This window comes from Macaca fascicularis, chromosome 19 (genome assembly GCF_037993035.2).
Source record: "Macaca fascicularis isolate 582-1 chromosome 19, T2T-MFA8v1.1".
NCBI classification, from domain to species: domain Eukaryota; kingdom Metazoa; phylum Chordata; class Mammalia; order Primates; family Cercopithecidae; genus Macaca; species Macaca fascicularis.
The window spans coordinates 8545933-8572538 of record NC_088393.1 but is presented as its reverse complement, the minus strand read 5'-3'; the positions used below and the strand labels follow the sequence as shown (position 1 = coordinate 8572538).

Sequence of the window (26606 nt, the reverse complement as noted above, 5' to 3'; positions counted from 1 at the left end):
CACTCTGGCTCTCGGTCTCTGCCCCAGTTGGGGTCCTTATCCAGGGGCACAGCGAGGCCACCTGTGCCTATTCGTGCCAGACTCTGCCAGTGAGGGTGAGGATCTGGGGACAGCCAAGGCCCCAGCAGGACAGGACTGGAATCCCAGGGGGCATCTTCTCCAGTCCTGGGCTCTGGGGCCTCCACCTGCCTGGGGCTAAGACCCCCTTCTTTTCCCCCACCTCATCTTCGTCCACTACCCAACTTGGGCCCCCCATTCCAGGCTCAAAGCCACCAGGTGGCGGGTGGCAGCTTCCAGATAAAGCCATTCAAGATGAGGTGGCAGCAGGAGCAGGTGAGCTAGAGAAGATGGTAGCAGGCATTGCAGGTAGGAGCAGAGAGGAGCAGCGTGAGGGCCGGGGCGCATGTGTGCATGTGTGTGTGTGCGTGTGTTGTGCGTGTATGTGTGCATGTGTGTGCATGTGTTGTGTGCGTGTGTGCGTGTGTGTGCGCGCGTGTGTGCGCGTGTGTGTACGCGTTTTGTGCGTGTGTTGTGCGTGTGTGTGCACGTGTGTGCGCGCGTGTTGTGCATGTGTGTGCGCGTGTGTTGTGCGTGTGTTGTGCGTGTGTGTGCGCGTTGTGCGTGTGTGTGCGTGTTGTGTGTGCGTTGTGCGTGTGTGTGCGTGCGTGTGCGTGTGCGTGTGTGTGCGCGTGTGTGTGCATGCGTGTGTTGTGCATGTGTGTGTGCACGTGTGTTGTGCGTGTGTGTGCGTGCGTGTGTGCATATGTGTGTGTATGCGTTGTGCGTGTGTGTGTGACCGCAGCACTGCACACACCAGGGCCTTATGTAAATATGCTTTTAGGTTCCCCAGCCCTCCTGGGTCCCCACCCTGTGTCGCCTGGAGGAAGCTTTCTGTACATGCGTGTAGACATTCACACCCAAACGCACTCACAGACAGCCCCTGAACACACACACTTCTCCCCACTTCACATGCCCCGCCCACCGGGAAGCCTCTGTGCCCCCCAGAAGCGGTCCCCAGCTGCCCCATGCATGGCGCCAGGCCTGCCCGCAGAATGGCAGGGAAGAGGCGGTTACTGGCTGTCGTGTGCAGGGTGCAGGGAAGGGGCCAGGAAGGAATCCGGAGAGGGGATAAAAAGCTACAGTACCTGGATTAACCTATCAGCCAGAGCAGCGCTCTCCTACCCGGCGAAGGGGATTCCCAGCGACAGGGGGAGGAGGCAGAGCGGAAGGCGCGGGGACAGGAGAGGGGAGACAGACAAGAACCACTTGTCACTAACGCAGTGGACTATCTCTAGAAGCGGGGGAGAGAGGAGGGAAGACCAGAGAACCAGCAGGAGAGGACCCGGAGGAAGAACAAAGCTAGAGCCAGTTCCGTCCTGGAGAGGGATTCGGTGTGCGTGGGGAGGTCGGGGGTGCCCGCGGCTGCGGGGGAGGCCGCAGGGCTGGGAAACCCACTGTCTCACTCTCCACGGCCAGCCAGGCTGCGGCTGGTTGCAAAACTGTGGGCTGGGAGGGGCGGAGAGAATTTCGGCTTTGTGCAGACCTCCCGGATAGTGGGAGAGGAGTGGGGTGCGTTTTAATTTTAAGGCAGAACAAGGCTTTGGGGTGAGGGCAGTCAAATACGGTTGCCGACCCACTTCCTGTGGCCAGTAGAGGGTCAAGTAAGGACGAATGAGGAGCAGGAAGTGGGGGCTTCCGGGGCTGGGGCTCAGTGAGCCCCCGATTCCACCCCCATAACATGTTGGGGAGCAGAATCCGGGCTGTGGCTCCCCACCATGGCGCCACGCTTCTCCTCCACTGCGTTTCCTTTCCTTTCTTTTGAGGGCGAGACTTCCAAATTACAGGGTGCGGTGCCTTGTGGCCCAATTACGGGGCTCATCCACCAAAGCGGCAGTTCTCCCTCCTCCTCACCCCTCCCCGTCCGCGCAGCCGGGGAGGGTGCGGAACACAAATGTATTCCCGTGGCTGCAGGCCACTGGGTTGTAACTCGCCCCTACTCCAGGATTAATCACAATACGAGTCGCCCCCAGTTCTACGGCACTCCAAATCGGGTTCAGGTCGGGTCCTGGGGCAGGAGGGTAGGGCTGCTTAGTCCTCCAGAGAGGAAAAGACTTGGAGGAGTCGGTCCCAGGTTGGTGGCCACGCCCCGCATGGTGGACAACGCCCCATGGCGACCAGGTCCCCACGGTGGCCACGCCCCTCACCTTCTCCAGGGTTTCAATCCGCTGTTTCAGGAGCCGGTTCTCCGTCCGAAGCCTCTATGGGGGTGGGGGGAGATCACGTCATAGGCCGCCCCCCACGCCTGTCTACACACACCCCTCATTCAACCCACCGCGGGGTCAGTCCCCTTAGGGCCAGGCCACTTTTCCGGGCAGGGTGTAGCCAGCATCTTACGTTCAGCGATTTCAGAAAACAGGGCCAATTCCTGTCCAGACTGGTTTTATTACAAAATAAATAAATAAATAAAGTTTTAAAAGAAACCTGGGTTCAGTAAAAATAACGTGAGTCCCTTTGTGGCCATGTGTGTGTTTGGGGGCCAGTCAGTACCCACAACCGCTCAGAAGACTCCATCCCACACGTGGGTCAGTCTGCCCAGGGTTGTGGGGGAATCAGTGGGGGAAGCAGCTGTGGAGTAGCCCCCACCCACCCCTCGCTGCTTTGCCTCAAGCACCCGGGTTCAATTCCGGGGGCAGGCTCCTCTTTGAGTCTGGGTCCAGCCTGCTGATCACGCATCCTTCCTCGACAACTACATTCCCGTGACTTGCCTAGAGCAACCTGTTCCCAGTGGTTTTTGCCTGTTCCCTGGCTGGGGTTTAGAAGATGTTTCCCTTGCTCTTGCCTTCCATTCTGTGCTGATGGATTTTGGCTAGATAGTTGCAGTTTTAGGCCAGGTGCAGTGGCTCACGCCTGTAATCTCAGCACTTTGGGAGGCTGAGGCAGGCAGATCACCTGAGGTCAGGAGTTCGAGATCAGCCTCTACTAAAAACCCAAAAATTAGCCAGGAGTGGTGGCGCGTGCCTGTATCCCAGCTATTGGGGAGGCTGAGGCAAGAGAATCACTTGAACTTGGGAGGTGGGGGTTGCAGTAAGCTGAGATCACATCACTGCATTGCAGCCTCGGTGACAGAGCAAGACTCCATCACCGCCCCCCCCCCCAAAAAAAGAAAAAGATATTTGCACTTTAGGTTCCCCAGGACCCTTTGGGGAGCAGGTGAAATTTGCAAACGAGTTGAATCTCAACTGTACCTGCGCCCCCTTGCTTGATATGAAGGTGGTACAGAAATTGTTTGGATTGGCAGGTGAGTGAGGGTCCTGCCACACTGCAGGTCACACAGAATATTTCCTGGGTTTCTTCTGGGGAGAAAAGGTGATGGAAACACCTAGAACATTCCCAGGAAGCAAATGCAGTCAGACAGAACCGCAGACTTGACAGCCATGGATGCATGTCATGTGGGGAAACTGAGTCAGAGGGGGGCAGGGCATTGCTCTAGTTCCTCAGTTCGGCTGGGTCAGAGTTATTTCAGGCACAGGTCTCTGGTCCTCATAGCAATCTGGAGCCCTGATCCCTGGCCCCTGGGTTTCCCTGTCATCTCTCTGGCTTCAACCCATTATAGCACCAAGCACAGCCATCCTTGCAGGAGCTGGGCGTGCCTTTTGTATTTATTTCTATATTTTTGTAGAGACGGGGTATTGCTATGTTGCCCAGACTGGTCTCCAACTCCTGGCCTCAAGCCACCCTCCCACCTTGGCCTCCCAAAATGTTGGGATTACAGGTGTGAGCCACTGTGCCTGCTGGAGCTGGATTTCGGTCCTTGTCTGTTGGACTCCAGTGTTAGCCACTGTGTGGCTCTGCCCCTGAACAGCATGGAGCCAGGCTGTGTTGGGTTTGTGTGTGTCCATTCCTATCACTGGGGCGTCCTCAGTCTCAGCTGTGACTTTGGCACACAGCAGGTGCTCAATAAATGGTTTTTTTTCTTTCTTTTTTTTTGAGATGGAGTCTTGCTCTGTCACCTAGGCTGGAGTGCAGTGGCGCAATCTAGGCTCACTGCAACCTCCACCTCCCAGGTTCACACCATTCTCCTGCCTCAGCCGGGATTACAGGTGTGCGCCACCACGCCCGGCTAATTTTTGTATTTTTAATAGAGATGGGTTTCACCGTATTAGTCAGGCTGGTCTTGAACTTCTGACCCCCAGAGATCCACCTGCCTCCCCCTCCCAAAGTGCTGGGATTACATGCATGAGCCATCGAACCCGGCAATAAATGCTTGTTGAGTAAATAACTAAAATCACGTGAAAAGGGAATAACGCGCAAGGAAGGAGAGAGCAGCTTTGCACACTCAGGGAACCCCCTGACCTGGTAGGGCTGGCGGGCCAGGTGCCCCAGGAACCAGGGGCCCCAGGTGAGTGCCCACGCCCTGCCCTACACACCCTGGTGTCTGGGCCCTGCGTGCTCCATCTTTCCCCATAAGGCGGTCCCCTGGGGGGGGTCCTCCACTGCAACCTTCTTGAAATTCCTCCAGCTCCCAAGGCACGCTGCTGCCCTGGGCCTGTAGCCCTGGACACCCTGGGCCCGGAGCCGCTGCCCAGGTCAGCCTTGCCCACCGCGCACATCCTTGTCCAGAGCATTTAGAGTCCACACTCTAGTTCAGTGGTTTATTGATTGCTTCCCCATGACTCTGGACGGCCCAGCAGGGCAGGGACCTTGACAGTCTTGGTTACCGCGGCGTCAGGCGGGGGAGGCGCTCACAGCTGGCCTAACAGGTGAAGGACGGCGCAGGTAGGCCGAGGCCTGTCCGCCAAGGACGGCCGAGTCCGCCTGTGCGCTGGGAAGGCCCGCCCCCTAGCGGCCGATCTTAAAGTACGGCGGGCAGCCCCCAAGGGCCTCCCATCCCTGTCCCCGCCCCCCGGGCCCCTGGACTCACTTTGATCTCGATCTGCTCCTCCATCTCCTTGCTCTTCATGGCTGCGTACTCCTTCTCCAGCCTGCAGAGCGGGAGGGCCCCATGGTTACTGTCATGCCCTCGGGGGTCCCCCCTTCCCACCAGCACCCTGGTTGCCCAGCAGGCACCGACCTCTTCATCTTCTTGGGGTTGTACTTGACCTGGTAGGCTTTGAGGACCAGCTTGTCCGGGCAGCTGTCGAACTGGTGGGGGATCACTCTCTGGAAGTACTGTGGGGACACAGCCGGTCACCAGGTCACCAAGATGCAGGCCCTGACCACTGGGGACCGCCCAAGCCCTACTGCCCTGGAGGGGGGCAGGAACCAGTCTGCCCAGCATGTCGCCATGTCCTCAACGCCGTGTCCTCAGTGTTTGAGGAGCACCGGGAAGACTGAGTGTGAGGGGAGGGAATGGGGGGCTGCCTGCAGCCAAAGCCTTAGTTTCCAGAAGAAAAGCAGGCAGATGCTGGATGTGGTGGCTCACGCCTATAATCCCAAAGGTTTGAGAGGCTGAGGTGGGGGAAATCGCCTGAGCCCAGGAGTTTGAGACCAGTGTGGGCAACATGGTGAGACTCCATCTCTTAAAAAAAAAAAAAGAAAAGAAAAAATTCGCTGGGCGTGGTGGTGTGCACCTGTGGTTCCAGCTACTCAGCAGGCTGAGGCAGGAGGATTGCTTGAGCCCAGGAGGTGGAGGCTGCAGGGAGCTAGGACTGCACCACTGCACTCCTAGAGCAACTCCTAGGCCACAGAGCAACTCCAACTTTAAAAAAAAAAGAAAGAAAGAAAGAAGAAAAAGGAAAAGAGAAAAGCAGGCCAAGGAGGCTCTCCTGGGAGTGAAGGCTGAGGGTCGGGGGGTCTGACACAGGGGACCTTCGTGGGGGAAGGAGGACGGGCATGCTGGGGGCCTTGGGCCTGTGCAAAGGGTTAAGGTAAGCGGGTGGGGGACACGGCTCCCACACCCGGCCCAGCTGGCCCCCTCTGGCAGCTGTGGACAATGCCTGCCCGTGTTCACGGACACAACCGTGGCCTTTGTGCATTCTTCCCTGAAGCACCAGCTGGAGGACGCTGGGAGGAGGCAGGGGCCTGCACAGCAGAGAAGTGGCGGTGGGAGGCAGGCTGGCCAGCAGCAGGGCCTCCAGGCAGGCCAGGCCGAGGCGGGGCGAGGCGTGAGGCTGCCTAGACCCCTGCACTCCCTCTTGTGCCCTCACCAGGCTGGGGGGCAGCGTGGGGATGCCCTCATGGTCAGCCAGACTCATGATCTGCCATCAGGCTTCGGGGAACCTGCAGGGTTGGGGCAGGAGGTGGGCAGTGGGGCTCCCAGGGCTCAGCCTCCTCAGGGAGACCTCAGGGGAACAGAGTGGATGGAAACAGATCAGGGAGGTCAGGCACGCCACCTTCCACCCTCGAAGCCAGGCCCTCTCTGTCACTTGCGAGGGCATCCTGTGACTCGGAGCCCCTGGATGGGGGCAGCCCTGCCGGCCCTGGCCCTCCTGGCCCACCTGGGACATCCCCTCCATGTCCAGCTGCATCAGCTCCGCCTGGTTCACCTGCAGCAGGGCGAGGCCCACTCGGAACACGATCTCCAGCCCCTGCAAAGGCGGCAAAGGCAGTGGGAGGAGGAGGGCAGGGAGGCTCCTGTTCCAGCCACCCCCAAGGGGCTCTTTCCCTCCCCAGGCACCGTCGGTCCTCACCTCATACATGAAGATGTCGAAGACCCGGGTGGCGACGGGGAGTGGGAAGGTGGTCAGGAACAGTGTGAGGAACCAGGAGGAGGCGTACATGGATGTGTGGAAGCTTTGGGAGCGGAAGTGGGTGTTGAGGTCTGGGAGCTGCTCCTGCAGGGGTGGGAGGCCAGGTGGGCACAGTGAGGGGGACACCCTCCCACCGGGGGGTGCTGGGCCTCAGTGTCCCTGCCTCCAGGGAGCCTTCCTGGACCTGTGCTGGGCAGCCCGAGGCTCCCTTCCTGGTGTGCCCTCAGCAATCTGTCTGGGGGAGGCCGAAGCACCCCAGAGCTTTGAGCAGCATGGGGTGGGGACAAGCAGGGATGGCAAGAGCTGCAGCCGCCTGTGTGTGTTGGGGGCCCACCCTGGGTAGGCAATGAGCTTGTGGCAGCTCATGGGGTCCTCACGACAGCCTGAGAGGGTGTGTCTGAGGCTGGGGGAGTTGGATCACTCCTCACAGACACCCTGAGAGCCAGAGGTGGAGCATGGGCAGGTGAAAGCCCCTGGCCCTGGGGGGAGCTCCCCCTCACCTTGTTACATGACCTGCCAGTCGCTGTACTTCCCTCAGCCCCCAGCATAAAGCTTTGTGCAAGCTGTGTTGGATTGGCCTGAACTCTAGACAGCCGGAAAGTGGCGGATGGCTGGGGAAACTGAGGCTGGAGAAGGCATTAGGATCCCGGGCTTCCTCCCAGTGCTGGGGGCTCTCTGCACCCTGAGTTTGCAAGCTGGTTGGGCTCTGCTACCCAGCCTGGGGTGGGGTGGCACCTTCTCTGCAGCCCAGGCCTCCTGCATGTGGCACTACCAGGTCCCCTTAGGCTACAGCACTGCCCATGCTCCAGGCCCAGGGAGTGGGGCTGTCACATCCAGGGATGACTGCACAGCCCCACCTGCCATGGCAGCGGAGGCAGGCCGGTGTGTGTGTGTGCACGCGGATGTGTATATGTCCGCGCACAGCCTTGGCGGCTCTGTCTGCCAGCCAGGAGCAGGCCCTGCGGGGGCTGCTATTTATAAACAGACGTCTGTGGCTCTCTGGTAATCAGGCAGGCAGACAACACTCTCCCTCCTTCCACCACACTCTGGAGCAGACAGGGAGGTGGCCGTGGCTCTGCCCGATGTAAGCCTGCCCCGCCCCTCTGCCTCAGCAGCCCTGGGAGCCCCCCTTCAGTGGCGGCTCTCCTGTCCCTCCAAGCATCCTTCAGGGCAGTGAGGCATGGGGAGAGGAGTGCCTTTTGGAGTTGGAACATCCAGGTGTGATTTCACAGCTTAGAATTTTCAGTCCAAGAGATGCCCGGGTACGGCCCAGGGTGCCAGCCCTGCCCTCCTGTAGTTCTGCTCCCCCGTGACCCTGCCTACCTGTGGCCCTGCCCACCTGTGGCCCTGCTCATCTGTGGCCCTACTCATCTGTGGCCCTGCCCACTTGTGGCCTTGCCCTCCTGCAGCCCTGCCCACCTGTGGCCCTGCTCCCCTGCGGCCCTGCCCACCTCTGACCCTGCTCACCTGCGGCCCTGCCCACCTATGGCCCTGCTCACCTGTGGCCCTGCCCTCCTGCAGCCCTGCCCACCTGTGGCCCTGCTCACCTGTGGCCCTGCTCACCTGCAGCATGTACTCGAACTGATAGATGCAGAGCCCGAGCTCAGCCATGCTGGGCTTGAAGAGCTCCCGCAGCCGGTACTCCTGCATCAGCCGCACGAACACACAGAAGGCCTCCTCTTCGGGCATCTGGGGGGATGGGCAGGTGGGAGGGCTCAGGGCAGTGGGGAGGAGCGTCTCGCTGCTCATCAGTGCCCTGGGGTAAGGGGCCTGTGTCCACGTTGGTATCTGGCTCCCTAGATCCTCACAACACACTGCTGGTCCCTGTGTCCCCACTGGCTGTTTTACTGATGGAAAACCTGAGGCTGAGGTCACCTGTCAAGGGCCACTTGGCGGGAAACAGGGGAGCTGGACTTGAACCCAGGGCTGGCCACTGCCAGCACCCACCTGGTTAGGACACCTCCTGTCCACTCCCAGCTGCGTCCTCTCTCCCTGTCCTAAGCCCCCCAGTTTCTCTGGAGGAGAGCCCCAAGGCCCATAAACACCACGCTGGATGGCCTAAGTCCCCAGTCTGAGGTTCCTGTCCAACCCTGAGAGGCGGCAGAGAGAGACAGCCTGTCCCTCCAAACCCTGTCTCTGTCCTGGATGGCACGGCAGACAGGACCCAACCAGACAGGTGCCACTCACTGGGCCTTGGCCTGGGGATTGGCAGAGATCACGGGTGTGGATCGAGAGGGAGGATCTGCCCCAGCAGGACGCTGGGGGGAGGACACGCCACTTCTGTTCATCTCTTGGAGGCCGAGCCCAGCGTGGGCTGTTGTCTGGCAGGATCTCAGCCACCCCCCAGCAACCTACCTGCATGAGGAGCAGGCCCACGATGAAGGCGCTTCCCTGGCAGTAGCCCACCTCCCGGTCCACCAGCGAGTATGCCTGGAAGAGAGCGAGTCCTCAGGGCAGGGTCCCGCCGTCCAGCACAGCCGGTGAACTGGGGAACTGCTCCTTCCTTTGGGACTGAGGGAGTGGGGAGCCCTGGGCCTCACCTTCATGACATTGAAGAGGACCTCCTGGCCCAGGCTGTCCTGGCCCTTGAAGAACTCGTGTTCTGGGTAGGTGCGGGCAATGTCCCTGCGGATCAGCTTCTCGCACGGCGAGGACATCTTGAGCAGCTCAGAGTACTGGTTCTTGACTGGCATGTCCGTGGCGCTGCACAGGAGCTGCCACACGATGGCCCGGAAGTGGTGTGGGATGCCCTTGCGGATCAGCTCCTGGCCACGGGAGTGGGAAGCCGGGGCTGGACTCGGTCTCAGTGCAGCCTCCCCGTGGCCACCCAGCCCGGCTCCTCAGGCGTGGCTCGTTCAGGCCTCGAGTATGGCACAGAACTCATGGTCCCCAATCCTTTTTTTTACCCCCTTTTTTTAGAGACAGGGTCTTACTCTGTCACCCAGGCTGGAGTGCACTGGTGTGAACATAGCTCACTGCAGCCTTGAACTCCTGGGCTCAAGCGATCCTCCTGCCTCAGCTTCCTGAGTAGCTGGGACTACAGGTGTGCACCACCATGCCTGGCTAGTTTTTAAACCTTTTTTTTTTTTTTTTTTTTTGAGATGGAGTCTCACTCTGTTGCCCAGGCTGGAGTGCAGTGGCGTGATCTTGGCTCACTGTTACCTCTTTCCTCCCAGGTTCAAGTGATTCTCCTGCCTTAGCCTCCCAAGTAGCTGGGATTACAGGTGCCCACCACCACGCCCGGCTAATTTTTTGTATTTTTAGTAGAGACGGGGTTTCGCCACGCTGGCCAGGCTGGTCTTCAACTCCTGACCTCAGGTGATCCACCTGCCTCAACCTCCCAACGTACTGGGATTACAGTCGTGAGCCACTGTGCCCCCATTCTTCGTGGGCACTACAGGGCAGCAAGCACATGGGCACCTGAGGTGCAGGGCCTGTCCAGCACCACCCTCACTCACTCTCTCCTGTCCCTGTGCCCTGGCAGGACACTCTGAAAGTGCCTGCACATCTCCACTGCTGCCACTGTGCCCAGGCTGAGGCCCCACAGACCCTGGCGCTGCCCGGTGGCTGAGTGACCACACCACCCGCTCACGCCGTCGGCCCTGCCCCGCTTGCCTGGCCGTCCCCCACCTTGAGCAGCTTCTCCTTCCTGCGCCGCCACTCCTCCCACTCATTGGCAATCCGGCCCCACAGGATCCACGTGTCCTCCTCCAGGTGGCTCAGGTTGGAGGAGGCCGAGGAGCTGGACACCAGTGAGGAGCCACTGTTCCGCCGCGAGCCATTCATGGAGCGCATGGACTTAGAGTCGGCCTCCAGGAGCCTGGACAGGAAGGGCCAGCGGAGGGGCACCAGTGACTCCCTAGGGACAGGGATCCCTGGGGAACCCAACCCATCCTCCTGGGGGTCTCAGAGGATACCAGGGATTGGGTCCCTCCTGTGTTTTTTTTCTTTTTTTTGAGATAGAATCTCACTCTGTTGTCCAGGCTGGAGTGCAGTTGTGCGATCTCAGCTCACTGCAACCTCTGCCTCCTGGTTCAAGCAATTCTCCTGCCTCAGCCTCCCGAGTAGCTGGGATTCCAGGTGCATGCCACCACACCCGGCTAACTTTGTGTTTTTAGTAGATATAGGGTTTCACCATGTTGGTCAGGCTGGTCTCAAACTCCTGACCTCAGGTGATCCGCCTGCCTCGGCCTCCTAAACTGCTGGGATTACAGGTGTGAGCCACTGCCCTCAGCACCCCCTTTTTTTTGAGACAGAGTTTCGCTTTTGCCCAGACTGGAGTGCAGTGGCACAATCTCGGCTCACTGTAGCCTCTGCCTCCCGGGTTCAAGTGATTCTCCTGCCTCAGCCTCACAAGTAGCTGGGATTACAGGCACACACCACCACGCCTGGCTAATTTTTGTGTTTTCAGTGGAGACAGGATTTCACCATGTTGGCCAGGCTGGTCTCAAACTCCTGACCTCAGGTGATCCGCCTGCCTCGGCCTCCCAAAGTGTTGGGTGGTGTGAGCCACCACGTCCAGCCTAAAACCTGCATTTTAAACGGGGGTGGGGCCAGAGGAGGAAAGCAGGAAGGCCAAGCTCAACTTTCCCTCCAGTCCTGGCTCCATCAACCACGGGGGATCCACAGATTCACTTGACCTCCTAAACCCTCGGTCTCATCTGAACGGGGTGGGGACACGTATGTTCAGCCAGGGTTGGGGGGATGAAAGGAGGTGTCCCTCGTCCAGCATCTGGAGGTGGCTGTCCCCTTGCACACACTGGGACTGGCTCTGAATGTGAGGGCACCTGGGAACTCCTGTGGGGGCCCAGGCTGCACCCCAAGATTCCACCCCATCCCCAAGTCCCCAACTCACCGGTTCTGCTCTTCGAGCTTGGCCAGCAGCTCCAGCTCATCGGGGCTAAGGTTCTCGGAGTCAGAGGTCGGGGAGCAGGTGGGGGCCGACAGGGCCTCCTGGGATGAGGAGTCGGGGCTCAGAGTGGGGCTCGCCATGGTGGGTGGGCTTGTTAGCCGTGAGCGGGGTTGGTTCACAGCTCTGTCTGGGGGCCAGAGACACGCGTGGTCGGCATTGGGTGGGTGCCCATTCCATCCTGCCTGCCCACTCTCGGGACATTTCCTCACCCTGGGCTTCCTACCTCTGGTCCACCCCAGTCCGTGCACCCCTCATCCCCATGTGCTCCAGCCCAGCTGACAGCCATGCTGCCCCTTCTGTTTCAGACCCTGGTGATTGGGATCCCTGTCTGTCTCATCAGGCCGGACGTCTGGATGGAGACGGGAGGACTGTTGCCAGGACGTGAGCTGTCCTGCTGTCCCTGGGAATGCAGGCCAAGGCTCAACTCGACACCCCTAAGGCTGGAGCAGGGCCCAGAGCGGAGGCTCCCTGTCACTCGGGGCTCCACGGACCCTGCTGGGACCTCGGGGTACAGGAGCCCCTGTTTTGCCAGCCCTTCCTAACAGCTTGGTCCCCGTCCCCTTCGCGGCCTGCCCTGGGAGTCCCACATCAGTGTCTGACTCTCCCCATCTCATCAACCAAAGTGGGCTGCTGGCACGGCCAAGAGCAATTACTCTCAACTGTTAATTGTCTGGTGCTGCCAACGGCCGGAAGAGTCGACTCCCCTTGGGCTGGGAAGCCAGGGACGTGGCAGAGTGCTGGGAATCTGTGCCCTGGCAGACACGGAGCCAGAGCCGTGGGCTCCGATCGGTATCCAGATCTTTGCCTGCCACGTGCCAGGCGAGTCCCATGCACATCTCTCCTATCCTTTTGCCGTGTCATCTGGCCCGACCCTTCTAGGGGCTTGAAGGACACTGACCTCTTGCCTTCTGCCAGCCTGGAGGAGGCAGATCAATGCCGTGTCAAAAACAAAGGCCCTGGGCTCAAATGGATCTGTGTCTGAAGCATGGCTCCCCTCCACCAGCTGTGTGACCTTGGGCCAGTCACTTGGTGTCTCTGAGCCTCCGTACACTGAGATCATACGGGACCTAGCCTCAAGGGTGGCTGTGGAAACTGAGCATGTGACTGCATATACCATGGTCAGAACAGAGCCTGACACTCAGCGACAGTCCCATGGACATTGGCTGTCACTGTCCATCCTGAGGCCAGGGCTCCTGGGTTCTGCTGTGGCCTGTGTGGGGACTGATGGCCAGGGGACCCCTAGCAGGGGGCCCTAGGGGAAAGGGACGGCTATGGGAGTGGAGGCAGCGGCTGGGGATGGTGTTCCTTCATGCTTCTTCCTGGCGAGCCCAGGCTAGCCTCCAGCATCTGGGATGATGGGGATACCTAGGGTCCTGGCGGCAGGAAGGAAACCCTGCTCCCACCTCTTTATTTGCATGGCCCCTCATGCCCGCCCACTGCCCGGCACGCTCTGTAGCAGGAGTCCGCCGTGTGCTACTTAGCCCCATCTGACCTGGCTGACAGCTCCACCTACAGAAGGGGCCTCATTGGGTCCTTGGAGTGGGGATATCTGGACCCCCAGGCGGCAGGGGGACAGTGGCGGGACCACAGCAGACCCCTCTATACCTGCCTGGCTACCACTGGGTCGCTGGGTACCTTCCACAGCCCAAACTCAGCCCCCAACCAAGCCCTGAGGGCCCACGGGTTGGGTGGACTTGACCCCGGCCACCGCAGTCCTCCTGGGATGGGGTTGGGGGAGGCGCGCCATTCTTTTTTCACTGCATGAGGACCAAGAACCCGCCTTCTCCAGGCCTCTGCGGCTCCCCAGGGCCGCTGGCTCTACCTTGGGCCCTCAAGTGTTCCCCTAGTCTGCCGGGTGCTGAGGGTTTTGGATTTTGGGGAGCAGAAGGAACTGTCTCATTGCCAAGTGGGCCGGAGCCACCTGCCCTAAAGACCAAGCTGCTGGGCACCACCTAACCAGGAGTTAATCATTCCTCAGACAGGACAGTGGGGGCCGCTTTCGGGCCTCCCACAGAGTCAAAGTCTGCCAGGACAGAGACGGGGGCTGTGGACAAGAAGTGCTGATGAGAAGAACCTCTCGGGTCGGCGGCGGGGCTGGGAGGGCAGCTTCAGAGCAGTGAGAATGGGGAGGAGGTGGTGGAGGCGAGGCTGGAGCTTCAGAACCACAGATGGAGTTGGGGAGCAGTGAGAGCTTCAGAACCGAGGAAACCCAAGCTCAGGGCATCAATCCCACCCAATCTCTGCCAGAGCCTCGGTTTCTTTTCTTTCTTTTTTTGAGACGGAGTCTTGCTCTGTCGCCTAGGCTGGAGTGCAATGGCACAATCTCGGTATACTGCAACCTCTGCCTCCCGGGTTCACGTGATTCTCCTGCTTGATTACAGGCACGTGCCACCACGCCCAGCTAATTTTTCTATTTTTAGTAGAGACAGGGTTTCACCATGTTGGTCAGGCTGGTCTCGAACTCCTGACCTCGTAATCTGTCCACCTCCGCCTCCCAAAGTGCTGGGATTACAGACGTGAACCACCGCGCCTGGCTGAGCCTCGGTTTCTGATTTAAAAAATCCCCAAATCCCAGAGCCGTCCACTAGCAGAGGTTGTTCAGCTATTTATCAGGAATGTGTGTGTATTTCATACAGGAAGTGAAATGTATTAAATACGCAGGGCTGAAACTTGCAGTCTGAGAGGCAGGAACCTTCTGATCCCACCGGAACTTTCTCTCCACTCATCCCCAGACTCTCTCAGTGGAAACCATCCTTCTGAAGCGTGTGTGCATGCACAACACACATGCACTCTTCACAGCCACCCTCACTCCCTCACGCATGTACATACATTCACACCCACCCCCACTCACACACAAACTCTCACACATACACATGCACACACTCGGATACACACATCCATGCCTATTCTCACACACGCTCACACATCTATACACACACACATGCACACATTCAACACACACACCCATGCCTATTCTCTCACACTCACACACCTATACACACACACGGACACACTCGACACACACCCATGCCTATTCTCACACACGCTCACACCCCTATACACACACACAGACACACTCGACACACACACCCATGCCTATTCTCACACACACACTCACACACCTATACACACACATGCACACACTCGACACACACACCCATGCCTATTCTCACACACTCACACACCTATACACACACATGCACACACTCGACACATACCCATGACTATTCTCACACACACACTCACACACCTACACACATGCACACATGACACACACACCCATGCCTATTCTCACACACTCACACACCTATACACACACATGCACACACTTGACACACACCTATACACACACACATGCACACACTTGACACACAAACCCATGCCTATTCTCTCACACACATGCTCACACACCTATACACACACACGCACACATTTGACACACATGCTCATCCACAGTCACACATTTACACATATGCACACATGCGGATACACACACACCCAGTACCTTCACACACATATATGCACACATACCTGTGTGCAATACACACATACCTGTGCACATTCAAACACACATACTCAGATACACATACACCTATACACCTTCACACACACGCACACACTTGATACACACATGCTCATGCATATTTGTGCGCACACACACTCGGGTACACACACACGGTGCCTTCACACATGCGCACACACTCAATACACACATATCCATGCACATCCACACACACACGCTCACACACGAACACACTTGGATACACACACAACTATATACATTCACACACACATGCACACACTTGATACACATGATCATGCATATTTGCACATACATGGATACACACACATCCATGTACCTTCACACAAACATGCACACATTCAGTACACACATACCCATGCATATCCACACACACACGATACATGATTCACACACACATCCATGCACACACTTGATACACACCACACACATCCACACATTTTCACACACATGCACACACTTGATACACACCCATTCACATTGACACACACATACATACACTTGATACACACACCCACATAATTCACACACATGATACACCCCACGTAATTCACACACACACGCACACACTTGATACACACATTCACACATTTTCACACACATGCACACATCTGATACATACACACAGATTCACACATTCTCATACACGCACACAGTTACATACCCATGCACATTCACACACACATGTACACATGCACACACCTGGATACACACACATCTATGCACATTCACACACTCGGACGTATACATGCACACACTCAACACACACACCCATGCACATTCACACACACAGTACACACCTCATACACATGCACATGACATACACTCACACACTCAGGCATACACACATACTCTTTCACACTTCTCAACACAAAACATACTCATTGACACACACTCTCACACGAACCCACACTCAGGCACACACACATTCCCACCCATCTACACACATGCGCTCACACACACTTCCTGCGCGGAGCAGCCCTCGGCCCCTGGGAACAGAGTGGGTTTGGGGTGGAGGTGGGCTGCTGTCCTAACTCTGTGGGCGGCCCTGCACCCCTCCCACGGTGCCATGACCCTCGCTGGCTCAATCACTCCTTCCTGGTGCTGACTGAGGGCCACCTGAGGGCCGGCCACTGTCTAGGCAGGAGACGTGGCAGGGAGTGAGGCAGGGGAGGTCCCATCTCCATCTCCCCATGCTGAATGGGCACAGACCTTGGCAACCCACCCACTGGCCTCTGGGTCTGGGGTCGCAGCCTCTCCATGTCCTTAATTTCAATGCTTCACCTCAACTGCTCCTCAGCCATCTGAAGGGGGGTCCTGGACCCTGTCCCTGCCAGCACCCACTCCAGCCACACCTCCACAGGGCCACCCACAGCTGAGGAAGCTGAGCCAGGCCAGAGCACTGGAAAGGGGCTGTGCTCGGGGGTTGTGGGGGGCGTGGGGATGGAAAGTGCTGGAATGCTGGGCATCTTCGACTTCCCTTTCACTTTCCCTCTCGGGGGGCACTTCTGGGCACGCTTCCTCCTTCCCTAAGCCCCCTCCCACCTGGCTGATGAGGACTGGGCTCCTGGCTTCCCTCCTGCCTCTCTGGCCAGGACTTCTCAGTCTCCCATGTGGCATCTCTTCCTCCCCGAGTCCCTCCTTGGCCTTGGTCTTGATGCCCTTGGGGACCTCATTCTTGGGGCTTAAATGACCAAAGGTATGTCACCAGCTTTTCCTTTCTCTCAAGAACTGGCCAAAGTTGCCAAAGTTGCCAGAACAGCTCCATCATCCCCTGGCCCACCCCCCATTCCATGTTCTGTGTTTGCCCCACTGGGGCAGGAATCACACCTGCCCTCTTGGAGTGTCCGGGGCAGAGAGCAAGAAACAATCACCCAGACCCTCCTTCACAGATTTAGATAAACGCTTGCAGTAAACAACACGGTAGGATGGAGAACAGTCAGGCGGTTCCTCAAAGACTTAAACACGGCCGGGCACGGTGGCTCAAGCCTGTAATCCCAGCACTTTGGGAGGCCGAGACGGGCAGATCACGAGGTCAGGAGATTGAGACCATCCTGGCTAACACGGTGAAACCCCGTCTCTACTAAAAAAAATACAAAAAACTAGCCGGGCAAGGTGGCAGGCGCCTGCAGTCCCAGCTACTTGGGAGGCTGAGGCGGGAGAATGGCGTAAACCCGGGAGGCAGAGCTTGCAGTGAGCTGAGATCTGGCCACTGCACTCCAGCCTGGGCGACAGAGCAAGACTCTGTCTCAAAAAAAAAAAAAAAAAAAAAAAAAAAGACTTAAACACACTGTCACCATGCCACTCGGCAAATCCACTCCTAGGGCTCAATGTAAGAGAATGGCAAACATCTGTTCACAGCAGCATTATTCACAACAGCCAAAAAGCAGAAACAATCCAAATGTCCATCAACAGGTGAATGGATCAAAAAAACATGGTCCACCCAGACAGTGGAATATTACTCAGCCATGAAAAGGAGTGAAGCACCGAGACAGGCCACAGCGTGGATGAACCTTGAAAACAAGGTGCTCAGTGAGAGACGCCAGACACAAAAGGCCACACACTGTGTGGCTCCCTTTATACGGAATGTCCAGAATAGGCCAATCCATGGAGACAGAAAGTGGATTTGTGGTCAGCAGGGGCCAGGGGGAGGGAGGAACGGGAAGAAACTGCTTGTAGGTACAGGTTTCTTTTTGGGGTGATAGAAATGCTCCGGGATTCGATAGTGGTGATGGTTGCACAACACAATTGGAATAAATGCCACCAAACTGTAAGCTGTAATGGGGTGAATTTTTTTTTTTTTTTTTTTTTTTTGAGACGGAGTCTTGCTCTGTCTCCCAGGCTGGAGTGCAGTGGGGCAATCTCGGCTCACTGCGAGCTCCATCTCCCAGGTTCACGCCATTCTCCTGCCTCAGCCTCCTGAGTAGCTGGGACTACAGGCACCTGCCACCGCGCCCGGCTAATTTTTTGTATTTTTAGTAGAGACGGGGTTTCACCGTGGTCTCAATCTCCTGACCTTGTGATCCGCCCGCCTTGGCCTCCCAAAGTGCTGGGGTTACAGGCGTGAGCCACCGCGCCCGGCCGAATTTTTTTTTTTTTTTTTTTGAGATGGAGTTTTGCTTGTTGCCCAGGCTGGAGTACAATGGCAAGATCTCAGTTCACCACAACCTCTACCTCCCAGGTTCAAGCGATTCTCCTGCCTCAGCCTCCCGAGTAGCTGGGATTACAGGCATGCGCCACCATGCCTGGCTAATTTTATATTTTTAGTACAGACAGGATTTCACCATGTTGGCCAGGCTAGTCTTGAACTCCTGACCTCAGGGGATTCACTCGCCTGGGCCTCTCAAAGTGCTGGGATTACAGGCATGAGCCACTGCGCGTGGCCTAGGTTTGCATTTTAGAAAGACCCTCCGGCCCCCTATGCGGAGATGCTCTTCAAATTCAACCCTTTCGTGACAGAAGCAGCCCCTTGTCCTACTGCGGGTACATCTATCTGGGTCCCTGGTGCTACCTGCCACCTCCACCCACCCACTCTGGCCAGGCCTGGGTGTTCTCCTGCTGCCTTCTCATGTTCTAGAGTTCAGCCAAGCCTACCACCCACACCCCACACCTCACTCCCAACTGGCCTCTGCTCTCCAGGCTGGAAGCTGCTGTCTTTTTTTTTTTTTTTTTTTTTGAGACAGAGTCTTGCTCTGTTTCCAAGGCTGGAGTGCAGCGGTATGATCATAGCTCACTGTTCACTACAGCCTTGACCTCCTAGGCTCAAGTAATCTTCCCGCCTCGGCTCCTCAAAGTGCTGGGACTGTGCCCAGCTGGTTTGGCCATTCTTTCTGTGAAACCTTCTCTGTCAACCTCCGTTCTTCCAGCATCCTGGCTCACTTCTCCCCTCTCCCTCCCTGAAGACATCCACCCCCCACCTACACCCAAGCCCAATGCACAGTCTATGGCAATTATTTCTATACCTGCCTGCCTGCCTGCCCTATGGTCATGCACAATTCGAGGGCAAAAGCCTCTCTTCTTAATTCTCTATTCCAAGTCCCTAATGCACAATCTGGCATTCCATACATGCTCAACAAACGTTTGTTGAATGAATGAAGATGAAACTTTCCATATCCCTCAGGCATTTTATTTTATTTTTGAGACAGGGGTCTCGCTCTGTTGCCCAGGCTGGTCTTGAACTCCTGGCCACAGGGGATCCTCCTGCCTCAGCCCAAGTCTATTTTAAAAATAATAATAAAGGCTGGGCATGGTGGCTCACGCCTGTAATCCCAGCACTTTGGGAGGCTGAGGGGGACAGATCACTTGAGGTCAGGAGTTTGAGACCAGCCTGGCCAACATGGTGAAACCCCATCTCTAAAAAAAATTAGATGGGCATAGTGGCGCATGGCTATAATCCCAGCTACTCTGGAGGCTGAGGCAGGAGGATCGCTTGAACCCAGGAGGCAGAGGTTGCGGTGAGCTGAAATTGCGCCACTGCACTCCAGCCTGGATGACAGAGTGAGAGACTCTGTCTAAAAAAAATGAAAAAAAAATAAAAATAGAAATTTCTGTACAGTGTAAGCAGAAAAGCCAACGACAGCTTTAACATACAAGTACCATATGGCACAGAGAGTCCCCTGAGCAGGCTGTAGAGGAAGAAGGATTTGAACTTGGATTTCTGACTGTACAGCCTTTGCCCTAAATCCACGTGTGTGCTGCAGCTCTCTCTGTATTCTTTTGCTTTGGGAATGATACACGTATGTAACACCCCAAGTGCAGGGGTTACTTGGTGAAAACAGTCGTTATTTTTCAACAGGGAGAGAGGGCGAGTGCATATGACGCATCTTTCGGTCTGTGGCATTTTCAGAGACAGCAATGAAGACCCTGAGTTTCCTTTCAATGTTGCTTCCCTTTCTCCCCTACCCCCATTTCCTTCTTTTTTTCTTTTCTGAGACAGAGTCTTGCTCTGTTGCCCAGGCCGGAGTGCAGTGGTACAATCTCGGCTCACTGCAACCTCCGTCTCCTGGGTTCAAGCACTTCTCCTGCCTCAGCCACCTGAGTAGCTGGGATTACAGGTATATGCCACCACCCTGGTTAATTTTTGTATTTTTAGTAGAGACAAGGTTTCGTTATGTTGGGCAGGCTGGTCTCGAACTCCTGACCTCAGGTTATCCGCCCGCCTCCCAAAGTGCTGAGATTACAGGTGTGAGCCACCGTGCCCAGCCCTGCCCCCCATTTCTGATTCCTCCTCATCTAATAATTACCAGGGACACAGACTCATTTCTGAATCTAAAGCCCAAGATGCCACGTGATCCCGATTTGTCCAGCCTGACAGACTGCTGCTGTCCTGGCTGGCTTTGACCTCTGGGGAGATGGCCCAACCTAGCACCTTAGGTCCTCTCTTCCTTGGCAAGGGGTGGGTGGACAACTGACAGGCGAGCTGCCCCTTGGATAACAAGAACAGCGGCTGGAATTCAGAAGTCCCTGCCTGATCTCTTCTTGTGCCCAGTCTAGCTGCTCCTCCACATGGTTCTGGAAGTTTCCATATCCCTGGTCTTGGAGTGTAGGTTGTTATCCCAGATCTCTTGGCTCCAGGTGAGAACTTCAGAGCTTGCAGCCTGGGTTCAAATCCCTCCTCTACCCCTTTCTTTTCTTTTTCTTCTTTTGTTTTGTTTTTGAAACCAAGTCTCCCTCTGTCACCCAGGCTGGAGTGCGGTAGCACGATCTTAGCTCACTGCAGCCTCTGCCTCCTGGGTTCAAACAATTCTCCTGCCTCAGCCTCCTGAGTAGCTGGGATTACAGACGTCTGCCACCATACATGGCTAAGTTTTGTATTTTTAGTAGAGACGGGGTTTCACCGTGTTGACCAAGCTGGTCTCGAACTTCTGACCTCAGGTGATCCACCCGCCTCAGCCTCCCAAAGTGCTGGGATTACAGGCGTGAGCCACCGCTCCTGGCCTCCTCCACCTCTTTCTATCTTTGTGACCTTGGGTATGATGTATTTTGCCTCAATTTTTTAATTTTTATTTTTATTTTATTTTTAGAGACAGGGTCTTGTTCTGTCACCCAGGCTTCAGTATACTGGTACAATCATAGCCAACTGCAGCCTCCAACTCCTGAGCACAAGTGATCCTCCTGCCTCAGCCTCCCAAGTAGCTGGGACTGCAGACGTCTGCCACTATGTCCAGCTAATTTTGTTATTATTATTATTATTTCTGCAGAGAGAGAGTCTCACTATGTTGCCCAGGTTGGTCTCAAACTCCTGGCCTCAAGTTATCTCCCTGACTCGGCCTCTCAAAGTGCTAGGATTATAGGCGTGAGTCACTGTACCTGGCATGCCTCAGTTTCTTTATCTGAAAACAGGGCTAATGACAGTAGCTACCCCAAAGTTTTTGTTGGAAGGAATCAATGAGCTTAAACGTGTCATGTGCTTAGGACAAGCCTGACATGTGACATTTATTCCCTCCTGGATGAAAACTTCCACTAGGGCAGGGGCTGGGGCTGTCTAGCCCACTATTGGATCTTAAGAGTCTAGCAGGCGTCCCATATTTGTGGGATAAATAAACCTCCTCTCTTCAACAGGCCCTCCCTTTCTGTGGTGATCCTGTTTAAAGACTAAACACAGTAAAACTAGAATCATCGTTATTGATAACAATAGCAGCAACAGCAGCACACACCTTTGGGCTAAAATCTGAGGGGTGAACCATTCTGACCCGCGGAATCCTTTCTGACCTAAAAAAATATTTTCTGTCTTGTAATCTGACCAGATTACTTTCGGCTATTATAATAGGGTCCCTTCTGGCAAACACTTCATTTTTCTTTTCTTTTTTTTTTAATTTTTAAATTTTTATTTATGTCTTTGAGATGGAGTATCACTCTGCTGCCCAGGCTGGAGTGCAGTGGCACGTTCTTGGCTCACTGCAAGCTCTGCCTCCCAGGTTCAAGCGATCTGGGGCTACAGGCATGCATCACCACACCCGGCTAATTTTTTTTTTTTTTTTTGTATTTTTAGTAGAGACAGGGTTTCACCATGTTGGCCAGGCTGGTCTCAAACTTCTGACCTCAGGCGATCTGCCCGCCTCGGCCTCCCAAAGTGCTGGGATTACAGGTGCGCGCCACCACGCCTGGCCTCAGATTTCAATGAAACACTCTCACAAGCACATCGTGGCATGCTGAGAAATGAATGAAGGTGCAGATGAGTCACGCCAATGAGGCCTTCCAAATCTCCTTCAAAAGGGTACGTCTCTTCCCTGACCCTGATGAATTGAGTTAGTTCTCTTTGACCCTGATGAGCTGAGTTAGTTCTCCTAAATTAACCTCCTTCCTTCTATTGCCCGAGCTGCTAGCATGTGTGTGCTGCAGTCTTCTCTGGGAAGGGCGGCCTTGCTGCCTTTCCAAGTTCTCCCAACTAGGGATCCCCTTTGCTGGGGAGCCCCCCACCGTGTGTGCCAAGTGTACAGATGGCATTGGGGACACAAGGGCCTGTAGTAAGACGCCCATCAAAGGAAGTGCAGGGACACACCTCCCTGAACACAGCACACTTGCTCCTGCCTCCTGGGCCTGTGTCCAAGTACTTCTGCTGCCTTGAACACCCTTCCCTGCCATGCCTGCCTGTGACCTGGCCCATACGTCATCCCTGCTGTGCCTTCCCCAACACCCCAGGGATGCATCAGGCTTTTTTTTCCAGGCTCCCATTGCAGCCTGCTGTACATAATTCTGTCTTATGCTCCCCGCAGCAGGCCTCAGGCCAGGATGGCAAGGGCGCGTGCTGGAATCCTGGTTCCTGCGAGTTTTAGGGAGGATTAAATGAGAGAATATGTCAATGGTGCTTGGCATGGTGCTGAGCACGTGGCGGAGGCCGTCGCATGCCAGCAAGAGGGGTTTTAGATGCAGAGCAGGGACCACATTGTACATGTCTCACATTCCTTCATACCCCAACATCTGACTGCAGGCCCAGGGCTTCCCTGTAACAACTGGCATCTCTTTTCTGCAAGAGGAAATTGAAATATACATTCCTCCTCATCCCCCTGCACCTCTCAAAGCACACAAACAAAGATGCAGCTCCACGAACCCAGTCTCGGGTAAAACTGTGTTCGTATCACTGACAAGCCCTCCTCGTGGTTTCCTACAGAGTTCACAGTCATTCCCCGGGAGCCTTCCTACCCCACTGTCTCTGCACAAAATTCCCCCCTGGGGAGGCTGTATAGAGTTTAGTTTCCTGTGCGTGAGAGATACCACGTGACCTTCAAGAGTCTTTTCCTCCACGCCTTCCTTCAACAAGCGGACAGAACAAACGTCTTCCTACCCGGCGTCAGAGGTCTACGTGGGGCCTCAGCATGGCTATCCGACAGCCCCTCATGCCCACCCCGTTCCCCGTGGTCCTCCTGGGAAGACCCTGTGTATAACCACAAATCCCGCAACAGACCGTCTCTCGTCTTCATTCTACCAGCTCTGATTCGAGCTGGCTCCCTGCAATACAGTTCAGCCTTAGGAAGATGGCCACTATCCAGCGAGGTGTCAACGAAGACCCCAGCAGGGACCTGGGTGGCCAGTGATTCACAGGAGCCCACAGGACTCCCCTCTGAGACCTTATTGTCCCCTTCCACATAGCACTCAGGGAACACACAGGGCCACACCCTAGCCTCCCTGCAGTTCCAAGTTCTGTTCTAAAAATTGAGCCGCTCTCCCGGCACCCCAGTTTCCGGATGGGGAAGTTGAGGCACTGAGCCGCATGAGCTCTTTCTCGGGGTGGTCCATAATCCGCTAGTGAATATCCACAAGGAAGCTTGGGCTTTTTATCTAAGGGTTTCCAAGCACGGTTATATTGTCAGAAGGACCCCAGACGCACGGTGCCCAGGCTGCGTGAGGCTGGACTGGCCCGGCTCCTCCTCGCCCCCTGCAGTCCTGGCCACGGTGTCGCGCCAGCGTCTCCTCTCCTGTCTCGTCTCATCCCTGTGCCGGGGCCAAGCCACCTGCGATCCCTTCCAAACCACCTGCCGCTGACCACAGAAACCCAGGGGAACCTACAGGTTGGACCCTGAGGCCAGAGATGGGAGTGGGGAGGGCAGTGGGACGGAGGGGAAGAGCCACATAAGATAGAAAGACACAGGGACACGGGTCCTCTAGCTCAATCACAGCCCGGCTGAGGGGGAATAAAACGAAGCAGACAACTCATTCGTGTTCCACCCCAGCCTCTTCAGCACACTTTTCCCTTCTGAAAAGCTTCCTTAACAAAGAGCTGCCTGCTTCTGGCAGGCCCCAACCCGGGTCTCAAATACTGGGATAGAAAGAAGCCGTTCTGTTTTGGCCAAACACAGTGGTTGTGGGTGAGAGAACTCACTCGGGCTGTCAGGGGCCAGCTCTGAGGAGCAACCTGGACTGCACTGCTGGCTCTGCCATTTGAGGCCAGGAGGCGTGATGGGGTCAGGAGACTGGGGGCAGACTTCAGGACCAAAGCCAGGAGCTGTTGGAATCCCTTCCTTCCCGCCAGGGGGTGGCATAAATCAGGGGGCGGGCAGTGGTTCCTGTGGGACACTAGTGTAGGAGAGAAAGTGAGCGCCCTTCCTTTTGAAAGGGCACAGCAGGGAAGGATGGATAACTTGGCAGAGGCCTGGGACAGGTTCCCACAGGGGCAGGTGCTGGGGGATTCTGGGGCCGTCACCCTCCAGGGCCCCAGTATGGGCGCTGGCTTGGTTGGTGGGGGGGCAGATTGGCTTCCCAGGGTGCGGCAGGCACCTCTTGGTCTCTGGAGTCTCTGCTTGAGCTGGGGGAGCTGTCGGGGGCTCTGGGAGGGCCTGGACAGGTGGGATCTGAGGGGGAGTGCAGAAGTGTTGAGTGGGTGGGGACAGGGGCAGACAGGCCGGGGGTCTGTCTTGGAGCTCTTAAGTTTTTCTGTGTGTGCTGGGGGATCTAAGTGACCCACTGTGTGCGTGTGTGTGTGAGTGCGCGCGTGTGTGTATTTGGGGTTTTCAGAAAGATGGGTGGCTCTGGATGGGGAGTGGGGTGGTTCAGAATATCCATCGGGAGGTCTTGAGCACGGGCGGATTTTTCAGGAAGCCAGGATCCAGATGGGGCAGGATCAGTGGAGCTACCAGAGTGTGCTGGGTGGACGCCCGGGAGTGATTTAGGGGTGCCCTTGGGCATGGGGCAGCTGGGGTGGGAGATGGGCTTGCAGGCTGAGCTGAGGGCTGTGGGCAGGGGTAGGAAATCCGATTTACAGAAGCCAGAGAGGGGTCCTGTGGGGTCAGTATGGGAGGCGGGTAGGGCCCTGAGGCTGGTCTCCCTGGGAAGAGGTGGGGGCAGTTCTGGGCCCAAGATAGGAGGACGTGAAGTGAGGGGGTGCGGGGAGGGGGTGGCAAGTGTTGTCCAGAAGGGAGGGGTCCTGAGAGATCAGGGCAGAAGGTGGACTGGGGTTCTTGGGCTTGGGGGGGCTTGTGCGGGGCTGATCGGCGGAGTGGGGGGATGGGGAGCCCTGAGGGGGTTCCCGGAAAGGAGTCCTGAGGGTCACTGCAAAGGGTGGACGGGGGTCCTGGGCCTGCGGGGTCCTCACGGGGAGGGGACGGAGTGGGGGAGGGGGATCACGCAGGAGCTCCCGGGGAGGGGTCCGGAGGGATCGGCAACGAGGGTGGGCAGGGTCCAGGGTCCCCCAAGGGTCCCGGGCTGGGGATGCCGAGGCTCCCAGCGCGGGTTTCGGGGCACGACGGCCCAAGTCGCGGTCCTGCCGGTTCCCCGGGGGCCGCATCGCGGAGCCGCCGGTCTGAGCAGGCGCCGGGGAGGCCCGGCCCGCGCCGCCCTACCTGCGCCGAGCGCGCCGCCATCGCCGTGCCGAGCCTCGCCGCCCCGGGCTGCGCCGCCGGATCCCAGCCGCGCCGTTCGCCCCGCAGCCCCGGCCCGGCCCCCTCAGCCGCCCCCCGGGACCGCGGCCGCCGCCGGCTCCGCCGCTGCCATTTCACCCGCTGACAGGAGCCGCTGCCCCGCCCCCGAGGCCCCATCCGCCAATTCGCCGCCCCTAGGCGCTCTGGCTCCGCCCACCAGCCAGGAGTGACGGGGCGTCTGACCAATCTGTGACCACTCCGTGAGGCGGGCCCTGGCTACGTTCAGAAGGTTGCCGCCTCTGAGGAGAGAGCGAATTGAAATGAGGGAAGCGATGAAGGACAGGGAGCTTTACGTATCGGAATGAGAAATCCTGTTGATCAACACCTGATGAGACCAATAGCAAGGAAAGAGGGGTGTGTCTCTGAGGAAAGGCTGCGGCCCTCAGGAACATCAGGCAGACGCGGCCAAGCGTTTGGCGCTAAGCCCCGCCCAGAGCCGGGGTTTCTGCCCAATAACGAGACGTCCCAAGACGTCCATTATTATCTGGCCCCCAAACCTGGGCCCTGGCAACTGTTGGGGGCGCTATAAAGATTGACACCTAGGGAACCAATATTACTGAAGGAGGGCGGGAAAGTGACACTCTCTGACCAATGGGTATGTGAGATTGGTG

At 56.8% G+C, this 26606-nt stretch overlaps 1 protein-coding gene across 5 annotated transcripts in view; it reads right to left on the bottom strand.

Annotated features, from left to right (window-relative positions):
• The window catches only part of EVI5L (ecotropic viral integration site 5 like), a 33002-nt gene extending 6900 nt beyond the window's left edge, over positions 1–26102 (bottom strand). For 2 of the 5 annotated variants that reach the window (XM_045381190.3, XM_074025634.1), the window contains exons 1-12: positions 25918–26102; positions 11545–11728; positions 10320–10509; positions 9230–9454; positions 9045–9119; positions 8253–8378; positions 6630–6773; positions 6438–6527; positions 5072–5169; positions 4922–4982; positions 2205–2258; positions 1146–1178 (exon numbers count right to left, since the gene is read on the bottom strand). In XM_045381190.3, the coding sequence (XP_045237125.1) occupies positions 1146–1178; positions 2205–2258; positions 4922–4982; positions 5072–5169; positions 6438–6527; positions 6630–6773; positions 8253–8378; positions 9045–9119; positions 9230–9454; positions 10320–10509; positions 11545–11681 (1233 nt within the window). In that variant the 5' untranslated portion in view covers positions 11682–11728; positions 25918–26102. The remainder of the gene's footprint in view (positions 1–1145; positions 1179–2204; positions 2259–4921; positions 4983–5071; positions 5170–6437; positions 6528–6629; positions 6774–8252; positions 8379–9044; positions 9120–9229; positions 9455–10319; positions 10510–11544; positions 11729–25917) is intronic. The other 3 variants (XM_045381191.3, XM_045381192.3, XM_074025633.1) reach the window with 3 other exon arrangements.
• Between the last annotated feature and the right edge of the window lie 504 nt (positions 26103–26606).